The sequence below is a fragment of the Meles meles genome, chromosome 3 (assembly GCF_922984935.1).
Source record: "Meles meles chromosome 3, mMelMel3.1 paternal haplotype, whole genome shotgun sequence".
In the NCBI taxonomy this organism is placed as follows: Eukaryota; Metazoa; Chordata; class Mammalia; order Carnivora; family Mustelidae; genus Meles; species Meles meles.
In genome coordinates, this window is record NC_060068.1 from 118989558 (window position 1) to 119011163 (window position 21606).

At 41.2% G+C, this 21606-nt stretch overlaps 2 protein-coding genes across 2 annotated transcripts in view; both read right to left on the reverse strand.

The window, feature by feature from the left end:
- The window catches only part of LOC123938652 (mitochondrial import receptor subunit TOM7 homolog), a 16338-nt gene extending 11078 nt beyond the window's left edge, over positions 1 to 5260 (reverse strand). Inside the window, exon 1 of the mRNA XM_046000238.1 lies at positions 5203 to 5260. The gene's annotated coding sequence lies outside the window, so the exon portion shown is untranslated. The remainder of the gene's footprint in view (positions 1 to 5202) is intronic.
- A 2886-nt stretch (positions 5261 to 8146) lies between these two features.
- FAF2 (Fas associated factor family member 2) overlaps positions 8147 to 21606 on the reverse strand; it is a 70110-nt gene continuing 56650 nt past the window's right edge. The window contains exons 5-11 of the mRNA XM_046000219.1: positions 19809 to 19947; positions 18145 to 18230; positions 17948 to 18039; positions 16166 to 16343; positions 15027 to 15198; positions 14200 to 14343; positions 8147 to 8984 (exon numbers count right to left, since the gene is read on the reverse strand). Of these exons, the coding sequence (XP_045856175.1) occupies positions 8802 to 8984; positions 14200 to 14343; positions 15027 to 15198; positions 16166 to 16343; positions 17948 to 18039; positions 18145 to 18230; positions 19809 to 19947 (994 nt within the window). The 3' untranslated portion in view covers positions 8147 to 8801. The remainder of the gene's footprint in view (positions 8985 to 14199; positions 14344 to 15026; positions 15199 to 16165; positions 16344 to 17947; positions 18040 to 18144; positions 18231 to 19808; positions 19948 to 21606) is intronic.

A 21606-nucleotide genomic window follows, 5' to 3' on the forward strand; every position in this document is an offset into this window, starting at 1 on the left:
TGTTTTTCCAGAAAGCCACCTAAGTCTTCCCATACTCTGGCCTGCTCTCTAAAATGGCTATTTCAAGTCTTATTAGACATCTGACCTCATCAACCCCCACAACCTGACAGAACAGAGGCCATCACATGCACACACTCTCAACTTTTTGCCTTCAAATCTACAAATACCTTGACTTCTGTTCCCATCCTTCCTCCTAAGGCCAACCCTTCCACCACCCCAGGGGCATCTCAACATTTTCCTCTAAAATCTCATTGCTTTTAACGTTTACACATAATGAAGTCTCTCCCACCTTAAAACAAATGACCTTTTCTCATTCACAGCTCTTCTCTGGACTGTTCTATTTCCTCCAATACCTTCCACCGACAAATTTCCCAAGAGCTGCCTACACTTCATCTCCCATTCATTTATTTCTACCTTCCGATACTGTACTCCCCTGAAATAGCACCTGTGAAAGTCACCAGTGACTTTCTGTTCCTAAATGCAGTTGTCAGATCCTGGACATCACCCTCAAATTTCTCACTCCATCACCATATCTTATCAGCCTCCAGGTCCTCTCTGGTCATTGTGCTTCCTAAATAGTTCTCATTTCCATCATTAACACCCCCACCATTCCCAAATCATTCCTGATCCAGGACTCTATCATATCACCTCTTAGTCCTGGCTCCCTCCCATTCAGTCTCCCCAGTGACAGAATCAGCTTTCTAACACCCAAATCTGATGTATCTCCCTTGCTTAAAGCCCCTCAATGGCCCTCAGGATGAAGTGTGATTCCCTTACCTAGTTCACATAATCTGACCCCCAATCTGTGGGCCAGAAACAAGGGGACACTTGAGTCTGTATCAGATACCAACTGGGGAACTTTTACATTTACAGAGATCTTGTAAGAGATCAATTAGGAGGTTATAGCTGACCATAAGAGATGGTTAGTGGGGATGGAAGTTCAATCAAAAGGAGGTTAAGAAAGAAGTGGACGCTGGTTGTGCAAGCCATCTTGGCAGGAAAGGAGGTAGGATGGTAACTTCTGGGTAAGTTTAAGGTTTTGCAAGGGAGGAGATACCAAACATTTTTATTTATTTTTTTTTAAGATTTTTTTTTTTTAATTTATTTGACAGAGAGAGATCACAAGTAGACAGAGAGGCAGGCAGAGAGAGAGAGAGAGGGAAGCAGGCTCCCCGCCGAGCAGAGAACCCGATGCGGGACTCGATCCCAGGACCCTGAGATCACGACCCGAGCCGAAGGCAGCGGCTCAACCCACTGAGCCACCCAGGTTTATTTATTTGTCCGAGAGAGAGAGCAAGAGCGAGCACATGCAGACAGAGTGGCAGGCAGAGACAGAGAGAGAAGCAGGCTCCCTACCGAGCAAGGAGCCCCATGTAGGATTTGATCCCAGGACGCTGGGATCATGACCTGAGCCGAAGGCAGCCGCTCAACCAACTGAGCCACCCAGGCGTCCCGCCAAACATTTTTAAATGGAACATGGAAGGAGACTCAGGTGATTGAAAATGGGATAGTTGTTAGTAAAGGTTCTGGCAATGATGACACAAATGGGAGACTGAGCACACACTGCTGGCAGAAATACAAATAACTTTTTGCACTAAAATTTGGAAATCAATCATTTAAAAAAGCAAAATTCCATCCTTTTGTGACTCAGTAATTTTGCTTCGATTTCTTTACCTCCCTGAGAAAACAAACATGGATGTGAACATTTATCACTACATGGATGTTTATTAAGTTGTACATAGAAAAGAAAAAAAAAAGCTGAACCTAAAATGTCATAAGAGGATTTTTATTAGTTTATCGTTTATGGCACATCCATTCAGTGAAATGCTGCAGTCATTTAAAAATATATAGAAGATGTGAAATTGAGATAATACAGTATTTACAATGCCATCCCATTTTTGTAGAAGAAAAAGTTTTTAATAGGTAAAGTCTGGGAAGACACACACTGGAATAATAACGATAGATACCTCTGGACAATGTGGTATTATAAAGTTTTTTTTATTGTTCCTTTGCACTTCCTAAAGTTTCCTATTATGAATAGGAATACCTGAATAAAGAAAACAATTGATGGGGCACCTGGCTGACTCAGTCAGCTCAGTGACTCGATCTCAGGGTTGTGAGTTCAAGCCCCATGTTGGGTGTGAAGATTAATTAATTTAAAGGAAAAAAACCACACACACACAACAGAAGCACCTGGGTGGCTCAGTGGGTTAAGCATCTGACTCTTCACTTCAGCTCAGGTCATGATCTCAGCATCATGAGATCAAGCCCTGTGTTGGGCTCTATGCTGGGTGTGGAGCCTGTTGAACGATTCTCTTTCTCCTTCCTCCCTTTCCTCCTCTCCCCACCCTAATTCATGCGCTCTAAAAAAACAAAAACAATTTATAAAATCACACAAACACACAGTGAGTCCATTCATATGAAGTTTAAGAACAAGCAAAACTTCTATGGTAAAAGAAGCCAGAATAGTGGTTGTCTCTGAGGAGCTATAGACACACAAGGTAACTTTCTAGAGTGATTAAATATATTGTACCTTGATTTTGGTATACACATAAAGGTAAAATGTTATCAAGTTGTGGATTTAAGATTCGGGGATTTTATTGTGTGTTTTATCTCCTTCAGGAGAAAACAGACCTACAAGACAGAAAAGAGAGGAAACAGGTAACAACACAGACCATTTGGAAGTGAAAAAGATGAAGTTCTGTGACAAGAACTTGAATTTCTCAGGAAGTAGGCTGCTTAGCAGTGGACTTAGAGTGAAAAGGATGCAGCAGGGCTTGGATTTGAGAAAGGGGACACAATAGAGCAATGCTTATGAGGCAGAAACACATGGGGAGTTTCCCAGAGCTGGAGCACGTAAGTGGGCAGCAATACCAAGGCTCCTCAGTTTACTGTGATATATAAGCTAGGACTTTGCAACGTAAGGAACAAGAGGAGAGAAATCAAATGGTTCGTTTAATTCTGGGAATTGTGACAGCACTGGATTGTAGTGGAGAGGGGCATGAAGCCAACAGAATTCTGGTAGGCAGATTAAGAGGTGTAGAGAGGGCCAGAAAGGCCTTATGGGCAGTGTAGGGACAATGGAGCTGGAGCACTAAAGGCTCTGGTCAATAAGGGTTTGGTTCTGAGGTCTTGAGGGTGAAGCAGTTCACGTTGAAGGCTAACCTCAAAGCACAGCACTGCTGGGACAGGAGCGAAGAAGGCAAACATTTACTTAGCATTCTTCCACCTACCACCAGGCACTTCCCAGAAGTCCATTTAAAGAGCACTAAACTTTGCAAGGATGCACTGCCTTGATGTTTATAGATGAGGGAACACCCTAGATTACTCAGCAAGGGGTAGTTTCAAACTCAGATTTGACTCAAAGCCTCTTTCTACTACATTCAGCAGCTACATAAGTCAAATCAGGAGAAGGACCAGAATTTTAGGAAATTCATGTATATAAGATGTAAGAGTCACCTAGGTTGCTGGTGGAGAAGAAAGTATCAGTTGCCAGTATCTGGGGGAATGTCCAGTAGCAACCACAACAGTATAAAGTAGTCCAAGGAGATGGCATGTGCTTCAGGAACAGTGTCCTGGACAACAGTGGATCAAAGCAGCAGAAGAGAAATACGGATCCATTTTCTGGTTTCTAGATTTGAAGGAAAATGAACAGTCCCTGATTAAGGGTTTTTCTGAAGTGGTATCTTCAAGAGAAAACCAGGTTTCAGCTTACCAGGGTTAAAAACTTGGGAGTTGGGGGCATCATTCTGAGAGTTCCCAAGAAGGGCAGACAGAAAAGGGGAAAGTTAGAGCCATGAGGAGAAGGAGAGGCTCAGCACAGAGTCCACGGTCAGGAGGAAGAGACTTTGGGGCTGGTGGCTCCATCAGGGTAAAAATACAACACCGGAGGCATGGCAAGAAAAAAAGTGTTGGACATTATCCGCTCATTAGCTAAGCATCAACTTAACCCTTTCCCCTTTGCTCTTCTTCCTTTATCTGCATCTAGGATGGACTGTTAGCAGTGGGCAAACTACAGACTGTGCTGCAAACAGTAATCGGAGCTATTCCTTAGCAAACACCTATTGTGCGCCGGGTCACTGCAGCAGCAATTCACTTCATCCTGACTGCAAGGCTACAACTGGCCCTGTTTTACCGATGATGAAACTGAAACCTAGAGAGCTGAGGTCATATGACCAAAACCATGGCCACAGCCAGGATTTGAAACCAAGTGTATTTGGCGTCAGAGTTCAAATCATCCTTTAATCTGTCAATTGATGGCAAAAATTTTACACATAACCTTCACAATCAATTGTGAAGTGTTTTTTTTAATTTTTTTATTCATTTTTAAAAGATTTTTATCTATTTGACAGACAAGTAGGCAGAGAGGCAGGCAGAGAGGAGGAAGCAGGCTTTCTACGGAGCAGAGAGCCCGACGGGGGGGCTCGATCCCAGGACGCTGGGATCATGACCTGAGCTGAAGGCAGAGGCTTTAACCCACTGAGCCACCCAGGTGCCCCCTTATTTTTTATTTTTTAAAGATTTTTATTTATTTGAGAGAGAAGAGAGAGAGCATGAGAAGGGAGAAGGTCAGAGGCAGAAGCAGACACCCCATGGAACTGGGAGCCCAATGTGGGACTCCATCCTGAGACTCCGGGATCATGACCTGAGCCAACAGCAGTTGCTCAACCAACTGAGCCACCCAGGTGCCCGCAAAGTGTTCATTTTTAAAAGTGGATTCTAACCTAAGGTGAACCAATGCTTCTTGCAGACTTACGAGACTGAGCAGAAGACATTCTAGTTTACACTTAAGATCTACATTTTTAAAAAATGAACAAGCAGTGCCTGGGTGGCTCAGTCATTAGGCATCTGCCTTCAGCTTGGGTCATGGTCCCAGAGTCCTGTGACTAAGCCTTGCATTAGGCTCCCTGCTTAGCAGGAAACCTGCTTCTTCTCCCTCTAACCCTCCCCTGGCTTGTGTTCCCTTTCTTTCTGTCAAATAAATAAAATCTTAAAATAAAACAAAACACACACACACACACACAAAACCAACAAAAAGGAAGCCCACATCCTCAGATAAGCAACAGGGTATACTATGAAGATGACAAGAATTTGTAGCTCACAGGAGTGAGTTCTTGGAGCAAGGTCAGAGAGTGGGGAAGAGAAAGGCAAAGAACCAAGGCTGGCATTTCCTCTCAGAAATTAAAAAATAAGCAAAAATACCTTAGGAGGGGAGTTCCAACAGTCCAGACTTCGTTAGATCAAAGGTGACTCTTCTTTAGGCACTCGTTCATTCACAAGGACGTGGGTGTGTTCTAGCAGGAGACATGGCATCCCTTTTGAAACTGACAGTTACAACTGCAAGAAAATATTCCTTCAGAACACACTCCCATGGAGAAAGGGAACAATGACACCTGTGTTGGGCACCTCATATACATTTGATTAACCTACAAACCCTCCTGACACAGATGGTGTTAACTTCATTTATAGTTAGGGGAAACGAAAGAACTTGTCTGAGGTCAGAAAAGCCCAAACTCAAACCTGGATCTGTCTGCTGCTTCTGCTATACCGCACTGTGTTGCCTGCCTCCTTTCACTGGAATACAGTATTTTAACTCCATGGTCGTCTTTGATTCTCTCTTGCTTTTCGGCAATGCAGTACCCTGTTCCCACCCCCATGGTTTCCCAAACTTTCCTTCACACATAGGAAAATACCTACCACATCTCTCCTGGACAGAAAGACCCACAACTTGTTTGGAGATTTTTGTTATAAAACATTTAATGTTAACCTACAATACAATGTAAACTTTTATGAAAAAAATTTAAAGTACACTAGATTTCTTCAGTAAATTATCACATAACTATTCAGGTGCAGTACAAGTTAGGGCACTGCATCCTTTGTGGATGGATTTCCTGTTGCTGCATTCCTCACAAGTCCTAAAAAAAACCAGTTGTAAAGTGGAGCTCCTTGTTCAAGCACCAGATAATACTCCCCTGACTTTGCATTCTGGGGGTTATCACTTCTTCCCACAGTCATTTTCTGAAACTCTTTCCTTGGCCTTGGCACCATTAGCAATTTTCATAATGACTGCTCAGTTGAAGATTCTAGTTTCCTTTTTTTTTTTTAAGAGACAAATATTCTCCTCTGCTCAATTTTTATCCAAACATCATAGTGGAGGAAAGCAAGGACAAAGAAGTATTTGCTGCAGGAAATTCTGTAGAAGTGGAAGAAAAGACCAGAAAGGCCCCACTGAGGCTGCAGAAATTCAACTGACTCCAACAGGTGTCTTGGTCATTTCCCATGGTTTTTCAGCTGAATCTACAACTTTAGTTTTGGGACTGCAGAACACAACTTGAAACAAGTGTTTTTGTTAGGTTGATGACTTGCTGTTTGATAAACAGCTGAAATAACCCAGAGGTGATCTGGAAATGAGCAAATCCTTGCAGATACTTCTGTTATTTTCTCCCTTACAGGTCCCATTGAGTTCCCAGAGGTCCTTAGGAATAACATACAGATTGTACTGGCTTTAAGTGACAAAACGTGCATCCTTCATGGAGGAGGGAGATGGCACCTAGGCATCAGCCCTAGAGTCAGCAAGGAGACAGGAATGGGGTCTGAGCAAAGCAGGCCTGTTTCAACATGGACTAGGAAGGAACATGTGCTTCAGATAAAACCTCCTGAAACCTGAAGTAATGGGCAGGCCATTCCAAGAACTGTACTGACATAGACTTTTTCTTAATATTCTGGCATTTGACCTCCTTCACTGAACAAGTTTTAAAAGGGCAAGAGACATAAAGTGCACATTGTAGAATAAGATGCAGACTGAATTAGGGAAGAAGTTTTACAACTTCCCAAAGAGGTGTGGGCAAGACACTTGGTACACCCAACCTAACAAAGGCCCTTAACATCCTCCCCTCCTGTGTACTGCCAGGGAAACAGCTGCGAGTTCGACTAAGGAGGCTCTGAGTTAAGTGGAAAAATTCCTCTTTGCATGGTTGTTAGCAGGAATAAGAATTCACATACGGTTGGATGGAGAATACGCTTTATCCTGGTACTCACTCCAGATTCCTTTAAGGCCAACACAACAGTCAGACAGTGATTTCCCACTCACCTGGGCTTGAGGCAGCAGGAAACAATGGAATAATAGGCAGTCGGGAGCAGAAATAAATTTTCCTAGAAACAGTGTTCTAGAAACCTGTGCCGAGGCTACTGGGAAATTCCTAGGCTTCCCAGGTGCTTTGTGTGAGGTTTCTTACTCTGTTCCTTGATGTTTACCCCAACCCGTGAGGGCTGCAGAGAGTAGAAGACACATCACTGCTACCTAAAAGAGTGGCCTTTAGATTTTAGGTAAGCAAGAGAGAAAGCCTTTGGAGGCTGGAAATCTACCATGTTTTATCTTGATGTGAACCCCTGGTCTCACAGCATGCTAAAAACTACAGTTACTTCAATAGGTTGCAGTGTTATGAGCCTGCCTAGTCTAGCTGTAGAACACTTTGGAGTATTTGCCAGCTCATGCTGGCATCTGTTAATACATGGCCTGACCCATGCACCCATTACCATAAACTCAACCAGTGAACAGATATCCAGAGGTTAAAAAACCCTATTACTTCAACACAGCAATAGAGAGGATTAAAAACTGCGTCCAGCAGATGGTTACATCAGAAACTAAATGTGCCTTCCAACAGTTTACACAGGCTGAGAGTTGGCTTGGCTCCCTTCAAGGTCTCTAGTTCTACCCTTAAACCACCACCACCACCACACTCCCACTCTGAGATAGGCACAGAACTCTCATGGGGTTCTTTCTGGCTCTACCAGAGGTCCTCCTAGTCCTTTGGGAAAGCACCAAACTTGGCAATTCAGGAAAGCTCAAGGCTGGGCAGAAGAGCATGCAAATGTTAGAAGAGGAATGAAGAGCCGCTATCCTTTGGTTCAGATCCCACAACCACTTGGTACAGAGTCCAAGGGAAAGCTGCAGTCATGTGTATACTAAGTATACACAGAGTTCACGCCATGTATATGGGTCTATCTGTATAGACTTTGTGGGGCAACGAACCCAGATTTCCTCCCAATATTCCCCAGTGGGGCACACAGATGGCAAGAAAGGACAGCAAGAGTTGGACCAAAAAGAACCACCTGTCTGGGAATGTGAGAGGGAAAATGGCAGAAATAAGCATAAACCAGCCCAGGCCACCTTTATTACACTCTTGTGGGCTAAGGAGCCCAGGGCATGAACTCATGGGCTTAAGAATTGGCTCTCATCAAATAAAGTTGAGGGAAAAAACGCCTATGTCAGCCTCATTCCTTTGGTCATTACAAAGCAACAGAAAACATTTAGAAGTTATTCATAAATTGTGGGAAGTTCAAGAACATCTCTATTCTGTGCCTTCTCTTCCCTCTCTTCTCCGGTGGTGGGAGAAGCAAGTCCTCAGGAGATGCTGCAGTAGCTGGTTGATGGAGGTCTTTTTCACTTTTATTTTCCATAAAAGCAAGAATGAATGAGAACTAGTGGGAATGTCCACCCTTCCCCAGCAGGGACAATGACTGGGTCGGAGGTGAAGAGTCTCCTTTTGTTGGAAGGTGCGTGGTGCAGAGGCAGTAGGGAAGGGTGGCCTTGCCAGCGGGAACGTTCATTGCTGACCTCGCACGCACACACAGGTGGTGACTCTTTTAGGCAGCATGGTTTCTGATCCTTCCTCAGGATGCAGCAGTCTTTTAAAAAAAATATCGTATTATAATAATAATATGAATTTCTCTGTTTTTTTTGTTTTTGTTTTTCCATTTCTTTTAGGGATTAGGGTAGGAGGGGAGAGGAAGAAAAAATGTCATTCATCTGTTAGGTCCTGAACAAAGAGAACTTCTGTGTGGCTGAGTCCGGCCTCCTGCAGCGTGGGGGGGTTGGGCCACTCCTCTGAAGGGATGCAGGGCAGCACCCGCCGGGGAAAGTTGGCTTCAATCTGAAACTTTTCCGGGCTTTCTTTCAAGGAAAATAAGAAGTCATGGATTACCTGCAGGTCATACAGAAAAAGGACAGTTAGAGAAAGACACAGACAGAAAACACAACTATGAAATCAAATATCCCCTTTGCCAGCTCTCTCCAGGATGACTCGGAATATGAAGTCATCGCATGACATTGGAATTCTATTATGAGGTCCTTCCATTTCACAGAGCAAATACATAGGGCCGCTCTTAATTTTAAGAGATTACATGCCCAATGCTAGTCCTACTTCTGAAGTAATTCATCTGCTTTTTTCTTGACAACCTGATAAAGAGCTAAAAATTCTTTACTGAGAAATAATCATAGTTACAGAACAGTGGGAAGTACAGAACAGAATTTTTTTTCTTTGAACCAGTTGAGAATGAGCTGCCAGCCTGATGGCCCATCACCCCTAAAATATTTGTGTATGTTTTATAAACAGGATAATCTTCTACATAACCATGATATAGCCCTCAAAACACAGGAAATTTAACTGGCACATTAATGCTGTAACAATATATATTAAATTATTATTAAGGTTTTCAGGTTTTGCTAGTTTCCTTTCATAGCAAAAGCATCTAGTTTAGGATTATGTGTTTCATTTCAGTGTCACATCTTCTAAGTCTCCTCCTTTAGTCTGGAACAAACCCTCAGTCTTTCATTGACTTTCATGACCCTGACACTTCTAAAGATTACTGGTCAGTTATTTCGCAGAATGTCTTTCAATTTTCATCTAATGTGTATTCACGATTCAATTCCAGGTATGTTCTTTGGCAGGAGTGTTACAGAAATGATGCTGCATTCCACTAAATCCATCCTATCCAGCTGGAGCACAACTCCCATTTGCCCCACTACCTATAATGTGCACTTTGATACCTTCATCCAGGTGGTGCCTGCCAGGCCTCTCCACTGTCACAGCCTTTCCGTTCTCCTTTGTAATTAAAGAGATTTTGTGGGGAGGTACTTTGAAACTACAGAGACAACTATTCCTTAAACTTTGACTTACTTATTTTTTAAGATTTTATTTATTTGACAGAGAGAGAGATCACAAATAGGCAGAAAAGTAGGCAGAAAGAAAGGGGGAAGCAGGCTCCCTGCTGAGCAGAGAGCCCAATGTGGGGCTCGATCCCAGGACCTTGAGATCATGACCTGAGCCGAAGGCAGTGGCTTAACCCAATGAACCACCCAGGCACCCCTTATTTATTTATATTAACATAGAATCATGATTCCCTATTTTATTCAGTAGGTTATAATGTTATAGTATTTATTTCAATATTCAAATGTTCCAGATGGAGTTAGAAGAGTCCATCCAAGATGGCTTCTGCGTCTTTGTGGCAAGTCTCCATCATTTTTTCAATAATTCCTTGCTATTCTGGGCTGGTCTTGTATTTTCCTGCCCACGATTTGGAATCAGTCATTTCTCCAAGGAGCCCTGGTTCTTCTTAATGGACAATGGTTATTTAAAAGCCATGATCTAGATGCTAGGTATGTTCATTGCTATTGGGGTTTTGCTGCTCCTAAGCACTCTCTATGGAGAAAAACTAGAGAGTATGTGTATATACATACACACATCTATATCTGAACTTCCTTATATATATGTACACAGGAAAACCATGAGTTCACTTCCCCCTCCTCACCCAGTTCTGGCTTTAACACCCCACACCAACACACCACACCAGAGGCCGCTCGGGCTCTTGACTCTGTGCACTAGGCAGTCCCCACATGTAGACACTCTCCTTAATTTGGTCAAGATCTGACATTCTTCATGCAGACCTCTCTTCTATGAGAATGCCCTTCTCACCCTGCTCTGGCTCTGATAGAATAAAGGTAAATTCTTAATGAGAAGTAAGGTGACATCAAGAAAACTCCCATTACTAACATTTAAAATGTGAGGTACTATGAATAGGCCACCTTTACCGCTCCCTGTCTCTTGACACCATACATTAAATACTGGCATACTGGATCTACTCTATGGCCCTCTTCATCCGGCATGCTACTTCTACCAAAGAGTCTGAAGGATGTGTTGTGAAGGGCAGTGTTAATCTCTTTCAGGTCAATCCCGAAGATCAGGAACATAACATTCAAGTTACCCTATTTGGAGGGCATCTATTTTCTTTTTGTTCTACCTCTCCTAAGTTTAGTCCCCTTTGTGTGAAGCAGTCCTTTTTTCATTTGTCTTAAATCTACCTCTTTAGAGCTTTTAAGAGGCTACATATGACTCCAGAATTTTTTTTTTTTTTTAAACTCAAGTAGGATGCTCAAGGAATACATTGCCAATGGAGAGAGTTTGTTTTTTTTTTAAAGATTTTTTTTAAATTTATGTATTTGACAGAGAGAGATCACAAGCAGGCAGAGAGGCAGGCAGAGAGAGAGTGAGAGGGAAGCAGGCTCCCTGTGGAGCAGAGAGCCCGATGTGGGACTCGATCCCAGGCCCCTGAGATCATGACCTGAGCCGAAGGCAGCGGCCCAAACCACTGAGCCACCCAGGCGCCCCATGACTCCAGAATTTAAGGAGTAAATCCATACTCCTCTTTCCTAAATCCATTCATGGTTTTATAAATTCACATACTTTAATCTACCAACCTCGATCATTTATAGTTCCTGTCTCTCTGTGCAATTTCCATTAATATTATTTTCCTTATGTTGAGATGCATCAATTAGACTTGCAACAAATACTATTGGTACGAACCCAACAAAGACCTTAAACAATATTTTGTTTCCTTTTTAATCCTGTTGAAAATATTCAACCCTGGTATAAAACTGGCATCTCCTGTTTACCACTGACAATGCACATCACCTCCAGAGGTCACTTTTGGTTCCTAACAGATAGAAAAATGATTTGGAGTCTCTCTAACATGCATTTATTTAACAGAAAGTCAGCTGCCACTTTTCTGCCCACTCATGAGACCTGGAGATTTTTTTCTACAGTTTATTCCTTTTTATCTTAGCATTTTACTACTATCAAGAGCTGAGCTTTTTGAAAATTGAGTATTCCACTGTATATTCACTTTTTGGGATTATTTACGAAGAGGAGATCTCACAGGAAGATGACACAAAGTCTGCAAGAACATGAAAAACTATGAATTTTTACTCAGTTACATGTATAAACTCCATGGATGTTAAAGGCCCACAGCATCACTACACTTTACATTTCTTTCCCCCCTCTGTGCTTTGTCCCCACTTATGATCAAGTATTTCAGTCAGAGGTTTGTTTTTTTAAAAACTGAGAACCTATTTAAGAGTCTTCAAGAACGGGGTTGGGGGGTCTGGGTGGCTCAGTTAATTAAGCAGCTGCCTTTGGCTTAGGTCATAATTTCAGGATCCTGGGATGGAGCCCCACATTGGGCTCCCTGCTCAGCAGGGAATCTGCTTGTCTCTCTCCCTCTGCCCCCTCTCCCCACTTGCACACACTCTCTCTCTCAAATGAATAAATAAAATCTTAAAAACAAACAAAGAAAGTCTTTAAGGATTAAATAGTTAACAAATGAATTGGTTCCCCTTAGGCCAGAAGCCTATTCTGTTCCACAATTCTAATAGATTTTCTTCTGAAACTCTTAAGAGAGTTAATTTTTGTTAGGTTTTTCACATACACAATTAGAGTTTAGGGAGTAGAAGCTCCATAAAGCTCAGGTATACTATGATGTGAAACTGTTAGTGAACATGGTTGCAAGCTAAAATCCAATGCAAACCTCCGTAGTTAGGAAACACCAGGGGGAAGGGAATGAATATTTAGTAACCACCTACTACACAGTATATACTATGTGAGGCTCATTCATGTTATCCCAATTTAAGAATCCAAAGTTAGGAATGTGAACATTTCACTCAAAAGAAATAAATGCATAAATGGGAGATAAATAAAATGAGAAAGCTACTCACTTTTCTCTCCCCAGGATGCCTCACAACTTTTTACTTTGTATTAACTCTGAGTCTTACATTCTCTACTGGCCATTATGTTCCATGAATGCCAGATCCATGTCTCACTCATCTGTATAACCCCTAGAGTGCCTGAGATATCTTCAGTTTACATTTATCAAAGGGCAGATTATATCTCCATCTAACTGATGAGGTATCTGAGGCCCTGTAAAAGATTCTACAACTTGTCCAATGTTCTTTACTTAAACAGGAGAAGTAATAAATGTGCCACCTGGCCTTACCTGACTGCAGTGCATCCTCATTTCTATTATGCAGTTTATTCTAGACTGTTTTGAGTTATCAGGGAAATGGCATAATATACTATAGTTGGTAAATTTAAAAAGACAATGCACTATCAATATAAACAGAAATTTCCTTTTGGTTATAAATACCAAAAACAAGAGTTAGCATGTGAGTGCTTACTATGAGCCAGGTGCAATGTTGAACACTTTATGCCTGAACTTAATCCTAACAACAATCCTATCAGAGAGTACCTATTACGATATCCATTTTACAGATGAAACTTGAGATAAAAAGTACACTAATCAAGAAAATGAATCCATTAATCTTAGAATGAAAATCCCCAGTTTTTAGAAGATTTATTTATTTGAGAGACAGAATATGCACAAGTGGGGGAGAGGCAGAGGGAGAAGAAGAAGCAGATTCCCCGCTGAGCAAGAGGCCCAACACAGAGTCCGGATCCCAGGACTCAGGGGTCATGACCTAAGCCAAAGGCAGAGGCCTAACCAACTGAGCCACCCAGGAGCCTCATCATTCTGGGGGACTCTAAGAGACTCTGCTTTTAACTATTTCCCTATGGAATGACAAATACTATTTACTTCTAGATACCAAATACAAAAGGTAGCCCCACAAAGTGGGGATTCTTATGGACTAAATGGATAGAAACAAAGAGTGACAACTGCATGCAAACTGTATATGCATTTATATTCGGATGTGTAATTCTGATGCTTTTACGTCAGTGGAGATAGAGTGTGCTGTGGAGACAGAGCAAGGGGTTCTGTCGGGATTCTGAAGCCAATGTGAGCTGAGCAGCATGGAAGAGCCCCCCACCTTAAATACCCAAGTCTTTTGTGGAGCTTCCTGGTGAGGAACACTTCAGAACTCAAACACGATGAAAAAAACCTTAGGAGCTCCTTTGAGTTGGCAGCTAGAACTGAAGGAACCTCACGGTTCATTGCATTCCTCTCTCTGCCCACTCCTTCTTATTCATCGGAGCAACAGATACACCAACAACACTTTCAAGAGTCCTTAAAAGCTTCCAAATCTATAGCCCAGACCCTGCATACACTTCACACAACTTAGAGGGTCCTTACTGTTAGAGACTGTGAAAAGTGGAATCGTCTCTCTACTCGAGAATCATTGGGTAATTTGAAAATGATCTTGACACTTTCAGGGTCATCAGGGGAAGGTTCCGGGGGCAGGCACTCCAACTTCCTTTCCTTTTCCTCTTGTAAATTCTGTACAGACACAAAACAAAGTTGAGACTATGGTTCCAACAGGGAAACAGGACTACTATCATCACGTAGGTTTACTGCGCAGCCAGAAGGAAAATGAATGACAGCTATTGTAAGAAAAACTTCTTGGCAAGAATCAGAAACACCCTAATTCAAAGTGCTACTGCATTACATGTATTATTTATTGATGATGTTATGGTAGTTACCTGTCAGGAAGAAAGGGAAGGGCTAAAAGACACCAGCTATAATCAAGTAGCAATATGTGACGAAAGATCATGAATGAAATGCAAAATTAGTTAACACTGACTAGTGCTAAGAAATAAAAAATATTGCTGTGAATTCTGAACTGCTTGTTACCCATTTATACTTGCTTTTCATGAAACAGAGTTGCTTTGTCTGACTTTTGCTCAGTGATGTATTTGTTCTTAATAAAAAATTGAAAAAAAATTTTTATATTACTTTTTGTAGTAAATATAAAAATGGCAAGGAGGGGGCAGCTGGCTGCCTCAGTCAGTAGGGCATACAACTCTTGATCATGAGTTCAAGTCCCACACTGGACACAGAACTTACTTTAAAAAAAAATGGCAAGGAATTAAAACATCCACAAATCCCATCATTTTCAAGTTTTTTCCTTTCACACTTAAGATCAGTTTGGGAATCACAGCGAGTCAAGATGGGCTCATTACCCGCCGACGTCTCTCCTCTGCTAACTTTTGTTGTTGCACCTCCTCTTCCTTCCGCCGCTTCCGTTCCCGCTCCTCCCGTTTCTTCCTTTCTTTCTCCTGGTCAGCCCTGAGAGAGGCCAGATAGGCCTCATCCTGCTGTTGTCTCAACACCTGGGTCTGGTTTCGTTCTTCCCTGTGGCCAGACCAAAAAGGAGAGAAGGAAAAGAACAATCTCTTTTTTGCTCATACTGAAACTTCTGGGGAGGTAAAAAGGTTGACAATCTTGACAGATGAGTATTTCATACTACCATGAAGGATTCCAAAGCAAAGCATGGCAGAATTTGAATGAGCTTTTTTCCCAGTTTAATCTGGCAGAAAAATAAATGGCAAGCCTCTCCTTTACCTTTTAACTTTAAAAACAGAACTATCCTTTTCTCAATTCTAACAAAAGTAACAATAGTACTGTCAAAAAGTGATCATCAAGATCACGTTTTACATTTAAATACCCTTTCAGGTTACTGCATTTTTGTATATATTGCTTTCATAAAACTAAAAACCACATACATGCCTTTAGAAGATTTGGAAAATGGAAAAATATCTTGTTCAGGATCCTACTAACCAAAGAGAAAATACTGTAACATTCTGGTGTACTTCCAATTTTCTCTCCAAAAAAAAAAAAAAAAAAAGTGTGTATGTATACATAGGAGTGAGTGAATGAGAGAGACTGTGTATCTATAAAATAAAATACACCAGAATACCAAAAGTTGTGGTAGGACGGTGGGTGATTTTAAGTTTCTTTTTTTGTGCTTTTCTCTGCTTTCAATATTTTCTACAATTAATGTACACCACTTATGTAATGGGGGAAGAGTTCTAACAATTCCACATTTTTTACATTTAAGCCCCTTAGATCATGGTTCAAGTATTCTAAATGACATGATATATACATTCTTGAGCACAGAGCCTTGTCTCTGATTCACATCTCCAAGAGCAGATGACTTGAAGAGAATTATTTCAGTCAACGTACATAAATATTTTAACACTAAATGCATAAGGTTTTCAAAACTGCCCAAGACAGAGAATAAGTCAGGATCTGTGAAGCCCTGGGTCAGCCACTCAAATCTGTAGCTGGTCTTTCTGTTCCAGGAAGAACTCTCCTGTACCTTTCAAGGCGTTCTGACACCAGGTAAGTCTGGTTTGCATCCATGATAAATGTAAGCTGGTTAATGAGGTCATCGGGTTGAATGAGGCCTTCTAGCCGTCCCACCACAGTCATTCTCCGATCCTTCAGCATAATCATGGCCAGGAATGGGTAGGTGTTCTCTCGTAAAGCCTGCGAGACTGACAGAAAGAAGAGCCAACAGGTGAAGTGCAGCCCTAGGGATGAATCAGATCAGCTCTTAGACTTTCCACAATGAGCAAGAGAGAAAGGTTTTAATCCCACTTGGGAAAGAAAGAGGTCTCACTTATTCTCTAAGTACCTTTTTTTCGTCCTAGTTTCTTTTTTTTTTTTTTTTTAAAGATTTTATTTATTTCTTTGACAGACAGAGATCACAAGTAGGCAGAGAGGCAGCCAGAGAGAGAGAGAGGGAAGCAGGCTCCCCGCCGAGCAGAGAGCCCGATGTGGGGCTCGATCCCAGGACCCTGGGATCATGACCTGAGCCGAAGGCAGAGGCTTTAATCCACTGAGCCACCCAGGCGCCCCCTCGTCCTAGTTTCTTAATCTCTGCTGCTGTTGTTTTATTTTTGTGTCTCTATTCCCAGGTAATTTGATTAGAATGGAACAGGCTTTTCTGGTGAAAGGTGGCTGGCATAACAATGCTATGGAAGACTGCAGGAGTCAAGGACAATGTCTTTTTGATAAGAAAGGATCTATAAAAAAAAATCTGACTACTGCTAAGCATGATTTTTTTCCCTATGTCGGGTGTCAAGCCTAAAGGAAATAAGGCTGCAAATCTCAGCCTTATATCACTGGTGATGAGCTCCACCACTGTCTTCTGCCTTTTCTTCCTCTTATTCAGTCCCTTCCTTACCCCCTTTTTTAAGTCTCCCCCACATCACCCTCAAACAAAAGAGCTAGTTTTTCTGTTCTAAAGGGGTTTTAGAAAGTTGGTTTTCTGAATAACCAAGGTTTTACCATAACAGAGTTTTACTTGTTTTCCTTACGGTTTGAAAGAAGAGATTCTATAAGCGTCTATAAAAAATATCCTTAGTCTCTTTCTTTCCACTACCCTCCAACCCCAAAGCCATATTTGAATGGCAAAATGCACACTGCACAAACTTATCAGATGCTTAAAAACCAATTAGGAGTAAAGATTCAGATTTTAAGATGTAGGCAAAACATCTTGATTCTTAGGATCTAGCATAGTGCCTAGTATGCTAGTATATACTCAAGTTGCTCAACAGAAGTAGCTGCAAAGTAACTACATTTTTCTTCACTGGTTACCTTTATATGTTATACTGAGTTCTAACAATACTTATCTCCAGTGAAGAGTTATTGTCAGCAAAGATTTGAACTTTCTGAATCCCTATCAGCACTCTAAGTACTCAAACGATGATCTGTTAAAATTGCTGATGACAAGAGTAAACTCCTCTGTAAAAAGCCATTTAGATTAAAAGTAAGTTGCTGGACAGAACTGGGTGTTTTAAAACTCAAACAGGTCCTGGCAATGGTTACCTGTAAAGAACAGACTGGGTCTAAAAGACCTGAGCTTGCTAACTGTATGATCTTGAGCCAGTCTCTTAAATTCTGAACCTGTTTCCTAAACCATGAAGTAGAGATAATACAACCCCCATCTCAGGACTACTGAGAGGATTAAATAAGATAATGTCAGTCAGTAGCACTGTGTCTAACATGGAATAATCATGCACTAAATGGCACATTTTCCCAGATTATTTCAAGGATATCTCACCAATCTCAATGAGGAAAAACAACTACAACTCACCCCTGTAGCCCTCAGGTTTATTTGTGGAACACGCCCAGAACAGCATCCTAGTGTTTATCAGGGAAATAACTTCAGGTGCACAGAGTGTGTTGCTGTGGAGAGGGATGAAAAGGACATGAGCAGAACTTGATTACTACAAAATATCAGCAGATTAAAAAAATTAAGTAACTAAACAAACAAATGATTAATCTACTTACCGACAGAACTCATCAGAGTCCTGGTGATCATCTCCATGAAGATAAACCAAAAGGAAGCGAAGCTCCCGCTTGGCATCATTAAGTGCCTGTGGAAAACAGAAGATCACTAGTTATTATGATGACTGTGCCTTGAGCTTTTAATTAGGCTAAAGGAACAAAAGGAGAAATGAGGAAAAAAGGTGAACAAGAAATCAGATTCTGGGCTCCTACCTTCACATCCCTGGCATTTTTCTCCCTATAAAAAGTCCACGCTAACAAGCTTTAATGAAAAGGTTTTAGTGTTGTTAGGATTTAAACTGTATTAGGCACATGAGAGTAGACAGGCTGACAAAGAAAGGTCCCCAACAAATCACAGAAAAGTCAGCTGTTCCCACAGTCTAAAGGAAGATAAAAATAGGAGAATCTGACCAGGTGAAAGGGAGGTGAGAATTTTGCCTCTTTACAGCTACACCATCTTTGTCCATAAAAAAATACTGCAAATATGAGCTTGACCCCAGGGATGAGAGACTGGGGGACCCAAATGCATTCTAAAGAGCAAAGGGTTTAAAAGATCTTTCAAGACAAAGCCAGCCAGTGTCCAAGATTCCTATGTATACTTTTGCATTTCCAAAATCCTTAGCACATTACGATTCAATTAAGATTTCCTGAATGACCAATGGCGGTCTACCCTCAGGATCATAGCAAGGAGGGTTCATGAAAGGTACCCATCTCATTCACGTCTGCATCTCCAGCATTGAGCACACCATCCAGCATACAGTGGGAGCTTAATGCTTGTTGAGTAAGGTGGCAGCAGAGCCACTGAGACCAACTATGAGAAAAAGCTGATATAGGAGAATCAAAGCAGGAAGCAAGAGTAAACATTTTTCTTTTTTACCAGATAGATTCAGGAATACAAAAACCTGAAACAAAACCATCCTTTGGACTATGTTCACAGTGTTATTTCTACATTTTTCTCTGGCAAACTAGAGATATGCCTAACACCCACAAAACTCTTAATTTTCATCCCCTGAGAGTTAACAATTCAAAGGCCTGTGTGGCTTGGGTTGAATAAGATGTGCTGCCTTGAGTCTATGGTCTATGCCCTTATTCAATTCTGTGAGGGATCAAAGATAACTTGGGCTTTGCCTTCAAGGGGTTTATTGTCTGATACAGGAGATAAAACATGAACATAATCAACCGTAATATATGGAAGAATGTGAAACTGCAGTAAGTTTTAAAAAAAAGAGCTATGAAAGCACAAAAGGAAAGACACTATCTTAATTGCAAGCTAGGCCAGATAGGGCACATCAATCAGAAAGGGTATAGGGAAGGGAGTGATATGACCTAGTTGAAGGACGGGCAAGGTTCCATTTAGCAAAAATGTGAGGAAGGCATTCCAGGTAGAGGGAAAAGCAAAAGCAAAGGCACAGAGGTGAAAAAAGTAGAGTATGTTCAGGAAATGGTTTAGCTGGAACCTAGGGCATGGAGAAACAAGTTATATAGGAAAAACCTCAAAAGGAGGTTGGGATTAGATTAAGTAGGGCTGGCTTTCTTTTTCTGTAAGCAGTGAAGAGGTATTTAAGGTTCCTGAGTAAAAGAATGACATGATCAGTGCTGGGCTATGCTTTCCTTTGTGGATAGAACCATATCAATAAATTGGCATCTATATGCTTTGTGGCACTGACCTGGCTGTACGTTCCCTGGTAGAAGACAGGGTGTGCCCTCCCATATTTCTCTTCAAAAGAGTGCATAAATGAAACAATGTCCCCAACGGGGTCAGTGACCCGGCTGCGAGGGTCAGGCCGTATAAAACGAAGAGCAAACCTGGGGAGGAAGGAATAAATATCACATGAATCGGCTTATTGTAGTGCATATGGAGTGGGCCAGTTTGTAAAGATTCCTACAACAGAGCCAGAGGCATGGCAGCAAAAGGAGGTGAATGGTCTATGAATGGACCATCAAACCTGAGAGTAGAGTCTGGCTCAAAAGCTGCAAAGCAGCAAGTGTTTTTCCATTGCCTGTTCAAGACAAATGTAAACTACTAGGATTATAAGTTCCAACAATGGCCTAAACAAATCCTGAGTGTTTTTTTGCAGAAAAATTCAGGACTAGAAAAATTGTGAAAGGAAGACACAGTCCAAAAAGATCACAGGTCAGACTGTGCCCCCAGACTCCCTAGAAAGGCACTGTCTAATAAGGCAGCCACTAGACACATGGGGCTAAGTTTAAATTAACTAAATAAAATATAAGATGAAATTCAGTTCCTCAGTTGCTCTCACCACATTAAGTACTCAGTAGTCACATGAGGTTAGTGGCTTCCACACTGGACAGTGAAGATACAGAATGTTTCCATTATCACAGAAAACTCTATTGGATAGCATTGCTCTAGAATAGAGCTCTGTTTCTTTTTGGTTGTCCTACTTGCCTCTCCCTCTCTTTTCTATTGTCCTGGGATTTTGAATTTCCAGTGCATACTCCCAAGTTATTCAAATTATGGACAGGCTTCAAACCCGAACTTGCGGTCATGATTTACTTGCTTTTCAAGGAGGCCAAGTAAAATTCTGCTAAATGATTGACGGTTAATGGCATCCATGAAGGAAGTTATAAAACTGACCTAGAGTACACTGGTAGATTTGGAGACCTGGCAGCTTTGTCAAGTTAAGGATGATACCACACATCTGTTTCTTAAAAGCCTATCTTCTATTTGTATAGCACAACTTATTTACCCTTTGGGTTTCCACAGAAGGCAATGGACAAGTTTTTGACAAGTCAATGTGCTACATAACATTAAATAAGTTGTCTGGATGATACAGTTGTGTTAAAATTAGTCAGACATGCCATGCATACTCTTTTTCCAAGGAAAGCACACAATACTCACATATTTGAGGCATTTTCAGCACAGAAAAGTTGACTAAACTATGACATTTTCCTTTCCAAATACTGAGCCAACTCCTTAGCCTCTCAAATTCCCCATGTGTATACAATTTCACTTAGAAATTCTCCTAAGTAATCAAATCAAATTCACTGACACAAACATTGCAGAGGAAATTAAAAACAAATGTAAGAAGTTGTATATGTGGGGGAGTGGTTAGAAATCATTTAGAAGATTGATATTTTGGTAACTTTCTTGGAAATTAAGGATTTAAGACTATTTTATTACTCTCTTAAGTTTTCAAATTTTGATGAACAAATGGATAAAGGCTTTAACTTTTCTTTCTAATTATAATACATTCCCATGGCCTACATAATTCAGGACAATCAGTTTTTTTTTTTAAAAGATCTCAATTCATCTTTGTTATGATTTTAACAGTTTATATGTGCCCATTTTAAAATAAAACAGGATGGAAAAAGTACCAATTGATTAACTGGTAACCAGTAAGAACTTTGCCAAAGCAAAGTAGTCATTAAGCAGGCAACTCCTAAAACACCCCAGTAGTCAAGGTAAAAGGTATTACATGATCCTTGCACTTTTACACCTGCTGG